The 8,797-nt window shown below is 52.1% G+C and overlaps 1 protein-coding gene across 1 annotated transcript; it reads right to left on the bottom strand.

Annotated features, from left to right (window-relative positions):
* Positions 1-450: 450 nt before the first annotated feature.
* On the bottom strand, positions 451-6,883 carry LOC307079779 (neuronal acetylcholine receptor subunit alpha-4-like; the record flags this gene model as incomplete). Its single annotated transcript, XM_079742286.1, has 5 exons — positions 6,746-6,883; positions 3,838-3,882; positions 3,644-3,753; positions 1,457-2,909; positions 451-576 (listed from the first exon to the last, which is right to left on the bottom strand). The coding sequence occupies exons 2-5, from the start codon at positions 3,865-3,867 to the stop codon at positions 451-453; spliced, it is 1,719 nt and encodes a 572-aa protein (XP_079598412.1). The 5' UTR covers positions 3,868-3,882; positions 6,746-6,883.
* Positions 6,884-8,797: the final 1,914 nt, after the last annotated feature.

Raw genomic sequence — 8,797 nt, 5'->3', positions numbered from 1 at the left:
ATCAGACCAAAAGTACAGACTACATGTAAATGTTTGCGCTAGAATAAAGTGAAACACCGAAATCTTAAAAAGATTTAATTAGCTTGAACGTCCTCTAAAAGCCCCCCCTCTTCCCCCCCCCCCCCCCTTCAGTCCGCAAGCCGCGATAAAAGATGGCGGCAGCGGCGGGGAGGAAGAGGTGAAGAGCTACCTTTTTACAGTTGGCCTTTTGCCCTCATAAAGGATTTACACACACCCGCCGGAGTGAAGCCAGTATACGTGTCTCTGGACCTTTCTCTTTAACCGACGGCGACCGCCTCGGAGCCAGGAGATCTTCCGTAACCTACGGCAACCGCCTTGAAGCCAGGATGTCGTCCGTAACCGACGTCGACTGCTTCGGAGCCAGAAGGGGAAAACACAGAACCGATATATATCCGTCCGTAAGCTAACTGAGGAAGGGGGGGGGCGGGCCTAAATCATTCCCGCCAGCCAGGCGGGCAGGAAAAGCCCGACGGAGCCCAGAATGCAGACCAGGACGAACATCCAGAGGAAGATGCGGTCGATGACCATGGCCACATACTTCCAGTCCTCCTTCACCTGGGGGGAGACGGACAGGGGGGTGGGGAACACAGATTAGACACTCCACCCTATCACACTCGGCCGCACGCTACTCTCACCAGCTGCCGATTGCCGCCCTGGATTGATTTTGTTCGATTGGCCGGTTTCTTCCATTATGAGCGAGCCGTCTGCTAAATGTCAGCCCATCCTCGCTTTGTCCTGCTCACGAAAGATTCAAGGTCAATCTGACGGGCAGACCTTCCGACGCTAAGGGCGTCACGTTGTTGTGTTTATTACCTCAACGCTCGCTGGTTTCTTAGTGTACAAGTTTTCTGAAACTAACCGCGTTCACTCTGCCAGGTTCCTTCAGACATAACTCCTCTGATATGACAGTGATTCGAGGAACAGGAAGAATATATCTGCTGCTGCTGCACTCGGCTTAAAAGACATTTCCTGCTTATTGGGTTTCCTGAAACACACGTTTCACTGTGGCATGAAATAGCTTTTCAATTTAGATGGGCGTCTTGAAAGATTGAAACGCTGTCGGAACCAAGCCTTGTGACCCAGAACCTTTGTATTTGGCAAGATAAGCAGAATAAATAAACCTGGCCTTTCTTCATTAAATTATATGGCTACAGTTAATCACTCACAAAACTTTAACAAAACGTTATTCAACGTCTGCCCTGTGAATTAACCTGGGAACATGTTGCTTATTGACATTTTAGTTCCCTGGTGGCAAGCATTAGGTAGCCTCCATGTTTACGGCACCTTTTATCAAACCTTTTTTACAACCTCCTCAATCATTTTCATCAGCTATCTAAAGCTCATCAGTCATCCGTCTCCTGTGAGGCTGCACGCTGCCCGGCCCCAGACTCGGAGGGACGCCTCGTACAACACACACCAGGGGGTTTCAACTCACAGAGAAGTCTGCGTCCTCCGCCCTGAGGTGGTCCGCGATGTACTGGACCCCCTCGATGGCCCGCTGCACGGCCGGCGACAGCACGGAGACCCCCAGGTCCGGCCGGAGCCCCGACTCCTTCCCGGGCTCCGGGGCGGGCTCCTTCAGGGCCGGGTTCCTGCTCCTCCCGGCGGCCCCCCGGCCCGGGCCGGCCGCCTCGTCGTCGTGGAGACAGCAGAACTGGAAGCTCCCGGAGCGGCAGCGGTGCACGTCGGCCGAGAGCCCGCCCCCCTCGCCGGCGACGCCCTCGGCGCTCAGCGAGCGGCCGTTCTGCGCCAGCGGCTTCGGCTCGGGGCCGGGGGCCGCGGCCAGGGCCACCAGGGACGGGGTGGGCCCCAGGGACAGGCTGGGCTCCAGGGAGCCGGACGGGGAGCGGGACCCCCGCCGCGAGCGGTCCTGGAACACGGAGTACTGGCCCCCGCCGCCGCCGCCGCCGGAGGAGGAGGGGGAGCAGCGGCGGGAGAGCTGGGGCTTCAGCGGGTGCTCCCCCAGGTCCAGACCCAGCAGGGGGGAGGGCGGCGGCGACGGCGAGCACACCAGGATGTCGGGGCTCTGGGACGGCGAGGAGGACAGCGAGTCCACCAGCTGGTTCATCACGCCCACGCGCGTCTCCATGTTGGCCCACAGCGACTGGGAGCTGCCCGGCGTGGCGTTGACGGTGGGCCGGTGCAGCATCTCGATCAGCTTCTTGCAGTTCTGCTTGGCGGTGGTGGGCGGCCGCTTCATGAACAGGACGCGGGGAACCACGTCCAGGAAGACCCGGCGCACCCAGTGGGGCATGCCGTGGGTCTTGGGCGAGCGGTGGTGCACGTTGAGCACGAACACGGTGATGATGATGCTGAGCGTGACGAAGATCATGGTGAAGAGCAGGTACTCGCCGATGAGCGGGATGACCAGCGAGGTGGACGGGATGATCTCGGTGATGAGCAGCAGGAACACGGTGAGAGACAGCAGCACCGAGATGCACAGCGTGATCTTCTCGCCGCACTGCGAGGGCAGGTAGAAGACCAGCACCGTCAGGCAGGAGATGAGCAGGCAGGGGATGATGAGGTTGATGGTGTAGAAGAGGGGCAGCCGGCGGATGATGAAGTAGTAGGTGATGTCCGGGTAGATCTCGATGCAGCACTCGTACTTCTTGGTGTTGTACTTGCCCACGGCGTTGATGATCACCCACTCGCCGCTCTCCCAGTAGTCCATCTGGTCCACCTGGTTGGACATGCTGATCAGGTCGATCTTGGCGCGGTCGTACGTCCACGAGCCGAACTTCATCTTGCAGTTCTGCTGGTCGAAGGGGAAGAAGGTGACGTCGATGCTGCACGACGACTTGTAGATGGCCGGCGGCGTCCACTTGATGTGGCCGTCGTGGAACAGGTGCGCCTTGGTCAGGTGGGTCACGGCGAAGTCCCCGTCAGCGCTGGGGACGGGGGGGACAGGGGGACAGAGGGACAGGGGGACACAGAGAGAGGGACAGAGGGAAACAGAGAGAGGGAGACAGAGAGAGGGACACGGGCAGAGGGACAGAAGGACACGGAGAGAGGGACAGAGGGACACGGAGAGAGGGACAGACAGAGGGACGAGGAGAGAGACAGAGGGACAGAGAGAGAGACACGGACAGAGGGACATGGAGAGAGGGACACAAAGAGAGGGACAGACATAGGGACACAGAGAGAGGGGGACAGAGGGACACGGAGAGAGGATGCTTAGCAACGAGGGAACAGAGACGGTGTTCCAGCTGGCGTTGGAGCAGTCGACTCTATCATGAGCATCGCTGGGTGTGATGGGATCTGATTCAGCAGCACAGTGAGTGAAAGGTTTTAATGAATATTGATGTGTGAGGAATGCTGTGAGCTGGATGACACGAGATAACAATAAACGTTAAATATGTCTGTGACATTTGGCCAATGCACCTGATTTGGTTTAATTCTACACAATTGAATGTGGTTATAGTCCATCAAATCTGACATTGTAAGGCACAATGAAAACACCTTTATATCATATTGCTATGTTATGAATTCAGCATCGAGGAGTTTTAGTGGAAATGCGACGGATCGATCTTGCTGGAATGAGAGAAAACCTGATGGACCGACGATCCAATAAATCGGTTCTGAGTGTTTTGACTTTATGGGGGGGGGGCTTCAAGGTCCTCACTTGTTATAGAGCACGATGTCCGGCCTCCAGATGATCTCAGACGGGATGCGGATGGACGTGACGTTCTCGTAGTCCTGCGGTTTCCACTGGAGCTTGTAGTCGTTCCACTCCTGGAGGCGAGACCCAGAGCAATGAGCGACCAAAGTAAACCCAACCCGGTGATTCCCTTTGTATTTCAGGTTCTGTTTCCATACCTGCTTGACCCACACGTTGGTCGTCATCATCTGGTTCTTCTCGTCCTGATATGAGTAGGAAAGCAAAATAACAAAATATTTAGGTGCAAAAATGTATTTTCATACTAGATTTGGTGTAGAATCGAGAATCGATAAATTCGGGTATCAATAAAATCGATACTGGCAATTTGTAAGCTGCTTTCGTTGTGCATTCATGAGCATTTGGGAAATCCTGGGATGCGTATAATCTATTCTCCAGATCAATTATTCATTGCCTAATGGATAACCTGGAAATAACAGCCCTACATAATTCATACTTTGATCTTTCTACCGCGTTGATATTCAAAAGCTCTGCCATTTCCTTTAATATTGTAACAAAACTGTGAATAGTCCCCTCTAACTCCAGACCTGACACCAGCTCCGAAACTACTAATTATTTCAGAATTATAAGAATAACACAGTTAATGTTATACCAGGTAACTAATATATATTTCTGGCTAAGTAGTATGTAGCAGATCGATTTTTTTAATCAATTGTTTCCATATTTACAGTTGGACTGTTTATTTTTGTAACGCAGACCAGAGCCTCCTTTAATGTGGCTTTGCTAAGACAAACGCTGGCGCTATGAATGGCAAGTAGAACGCTAACGAGCTGTGGGACAACGAGGTGAAAAACATCCCGCTTATATGGGGTCAGAACAGTCTCATTAATAATTAATGCACAGAGAAAGATTCACAAATGTATTTTGTGATTTATATATAAATTACTCTCTTCTCACAAATGCATTTCAATGCACACCCAAATGGATATCGGCATGTATAAATGTAAAATAAATCCATAAACAAAAATAAGTTTCACAAACACATTTCTGATCCACACACAAATGTGCCTTGTTTTAAATAAATGTAATATAAATCCATAAATATATTAATTAAAAAAATATTTGCAATTTTCATCAAAAATGCATTTTGATGTTGTTACATTTATATACAAACTGTTAAACTTGAATTAACAAGACGCTTTTCATTTGTGGACTTGTTGTAATTTGTGTGTGAACTGGTCTGTATTTATATGTGGATTTTTGAGATTTTTTTCAACAAGGTACTCTCTGTAGCCAATCAGATGCCTCCCTCGTTTTCAGCCAATCACATGACTGCAGTTCCGACCTCTGAATTATAAGTCCAGCCTCCGAGCCTCCCCGTTCCCCCGGTCAAATGTCTATGGGAAATACCATGGGTTTTTTGAATGATCGTACATAACAATCTCTAGGTGGCGAAGAAGTAAAAGCTGCGTCACGTTTTGAACTACACACTTTTTCCATCTAGTTTCGACTGGGTTTTGGGATTGTCAGTGGCCTTAAAGTTGCAAACGGCACCGACAATGTAAAAACCCAGTCACTGCAATCATGTGATTGGCTGAAAACGAGGGAGGCATCTGATTGGCTACAGAGAGTTCCTTGTTGAAAACAATGCATTTGTGAATCCAGCCACGTCAGGCGAGTCTCAAAAATCCACATATAAATACAGACCAGTTCACACACAAATGCAAACAAGTTCACAAATGAAAAGCGTCTTGTAAATTCAAGTTTAACAGTTTGTATATAAATGTAACAACATCCAAATACATTTTGATGAAAATTGCAAACATCTGTTTAATTCATATATTTATGGATTTATATTACATTTATTTAAAACAAGACACATTTGTGTGTGGATCAGAAATGTGTTTGTGAAACTTATTTTTGTTTACGGATAAATTGTACATTGATACATACCGATATCCATTTGTGTGTGCATTGAAATGTATTTGTGAGAAGAGAGTAATTTATATATAAATCACAAAATACATTTGTGAATCCTTTTCTGTGCATTCATTATTAATGAGACTGATCTGACCCCATACGCTTACCCTGATGGGCTGTGCTCTTACAGCGTCCTGATCATATTCTACCTCCAAGGAGCCGCAAACTACACCTGAGCAGGCGGCTCGGTAACAACAACCAGACAAATTCACCTCAAGGTTCGGCGCTCTCGGAATTGAGATGCCCCTTCCGATTGCATAATGCTTATAATGCTAATAATGAGAATGCATAATACTAATAATGACAATTCATAATGCTTATAATGATAATGCTAATCCCACTGACGATAACACAGGGCGGGCTACAGGGGGGTATGCTAATAACGATCATTCCTAATGCTAATAATGCAGCGGGCTACACGGCGGTACGGGCTACAGGGCGCTACGGGCTACAGGGCGCTACGGCTACAGGGAGTGACGGGCTACAGGGTGCTACGGGCTACAGGGCGCTACAGGCTACAGGGTGCTACGGGCTACAGGGTGCTACGGGCTACAGGGTGCTACGGGCTACAGGGAGTGACGGGCTACAGGGCGCTACGGGCTACAGGGAGTGACGGGCTACAGGGTGCTACGGGCTACAGGGAGTGACGGGCTACAGGGTGCTACGGGCTACAGGGCGCTACGGGCTACAGGGAGTGACGGGCTACAGGGTGCTACGGGCTACAGGGCGCTACGGGCTACAGGGTGCTACGGGCTACGGGGCGCTACAGGCTACAGGGAGTGACGGGCTACAGGGTGCTACGGGCTACAGGGCGCTACGGGCTACAGGGAGTGACGGGCTACAGGGCGCTACGGGCTACAGGGAGTGACGGGCTACAGGGCGCTACGGGCTACAGGGCGCTACGGGCTACAGGGTGCTACGGGCTACAGGGCGCTACGGGCTACAGGGAGTGACGGGCTACAGGGAGTGACGGGCTACAGGGCGCTACGGGCTACAGGGAGTGACGGGCTACAGGGCGCTACGGGCTACAGGGTGCTACGGGCTACAGGGCGCTACGGGCTACAGGGAGTGACGGGCTACAGGGCGCTACGGGCTACAGGGCGCTACGGGCTTCACGGCGGCACGCACCACGTCGATGAGCTGGGCGATGGAGAGGCCGAAGTGGACCAGCACCACGTCGGAGGTGTTGGCGACGGGCCGGGACAGCTTGTTGTAGCTGACAAACAGGTCCTTCAGGAGCCGCTCCTCCGCGTGGCCTCGGGCCCCCTGGGAGCCCACTGGGGACACAACAGGGACACCGTCAGGACAGGTACACCGTCAGTAGGGACACCACATAGGGACACAGTCTGGAAAGGTACACCGTCAGGGCACGTAGATACCATCAGGGCACAGTGAAACCATCAGGGTAGTTACGCCATCCGGTTTCACTCATTAGGGACACCACACAGTTACACCGTCAGGGCGGAGTGACACCATCAGGTTTCACTCAGTAGGGAGGGAAACCAACCAGTTACACCACCCAGTTAAACCGTCACGATTCACCCAGTAAGGAGGGACGCCACCCAGTTACACCCTAAGGGTTCACCCAGTAGGGACACCACCCAGTCACACCATCAGGGTTCCCTCAGCAAGTCATGCAGCGACCCAGGTTCCGGTCTCACCAGCGGTACTCATTAATGTCCTCCTCAACCCACTCTCCGGCCCATAAAACCCCGTCAAACATATGAGTAAATCTATCACTTTGTTCATGCAGGACCCGTTGAACAAAGAGAGAGTTTGCGTGGAGGAATCGCGTTTAAGAAAGAAATGTAAAACATACTGTAAGTACAAGTAGCACTGGAACAGAATTGATGATCTGTTGCAGACGTCTTAGTAAAACACTGAGGCAGACCAGTCCAGTCAGAGCCCTGATTCAGAGCGGCGGTGTTGAGGCAGAACTCTCATTTCTCGGATCCCCTGAGCCGACTCTATTGATTGGTCTCACCTGACGGGTCAGAGATCAAAGACATTATGTCACCTGCACTTTGCCGGGGTTGATTACGCAAATTACGATGATAGCTCTGGTCTCTATCAGAGCTGCCCGTCATCCTTAATCATCTGGGAACCAGTGAGGTCATACCGCAGACAATCAGAGGCCGCCGGTTTAAAAGCAGCATTGATGAGTTTGACGAGTTTAATGTCGCGTCATAGTGGCGACCTCTGCCATGGGGCGACCTGAGACCCGAGGTGGAGGGATGACGAGAGAGACGGAGGGGGGGGGGGGAGAAAGAGGGATGAGATGATGGGAGGAAGTAACGGATCTGAGAGTTTTAAGTTCCAAACTTCCTCGTCCATCTGCGGGAATTCACAAATGTCCTCAGCTCAGATCCGTCTCAATAAAACCTTGATTCTCCCCTGGACCAGAGGCGTTGTTTACCTCTGTCCTCTTCCACCTCCAGCTCCCACTCCTCCTCCTCCTCCTCCCACTCCTCCTCCTCCTCCTCCTCCTCCTCCTCTCTCCTCCTCCTCCTCCTCCTCCTCCAGCCCCTCCTCCTCCTCTTCCTCCTCCTCCTCCTCCTCAACCTCCTCTTCCTCCTCCTCCTCTTCCACCTCCTCCTCCTCCTCCTCCTACACTTCCTCCTCCTCCCCCTCCTTCTCTTCCTCCTCCTCCTCTTCCACCTCCTCCTCCTCCTCCTCCTCCTCCTCCCCTGTTCCCTCTGTGTGTGTTTGTTCCGGCGCGGTCCGGAACCCGATTACCTCCGCTGCCCTCCGGAGCGTCTCGGGTTTCCCCGGCGGAGATCTGACGCGCTCCCGACACGACAATTAGGCCAGCAGGAGAAGTCCTCGGTATCCAGCCTCTCCTCTCTGAAGATATTCTTTAATGCTCCTGGACAAAGTGTTTCTGATTCTGCCCTCGTCTGGCCCTCATATCATTGGCCATGATTTATTTAAGTGTCTCAGCTCGGCGCGTGGCTGTTGTTGTTGTGTTGTTGACGCGGGGACGTCTGTGTCTGGGGAGGAGGCCAATCTGATCTGTGACCTTGTGTTGAGGTGGATCTGGGGTAAAGGCACACATGGACACGTAACCTTGAGGTTTAGGGTTTATTATGACCTTTTTGGAGTCTGTCTGTCCGTCTGTCCGTCTATCTGTCAAGAGCTGTCTGTCTGTCTGTCTGCCTATCTGTCAAGATCTGTCTGTCT

Source organism: Pollachius pollachius (assembly GCF_949987615.1).
Source record: "Pollachius pollachius genome assembly, chromosome: 8".
Classification (NCBI taxonomy): Eukaryota; Metazoa; Chordata; class Actinopteri; order Gadiformes; family Gadidae; genus Pollachius; species Pollachius pollachius.
This window is presented reverse-complemented; position numbering and strand designations above follow the sequence as displayed.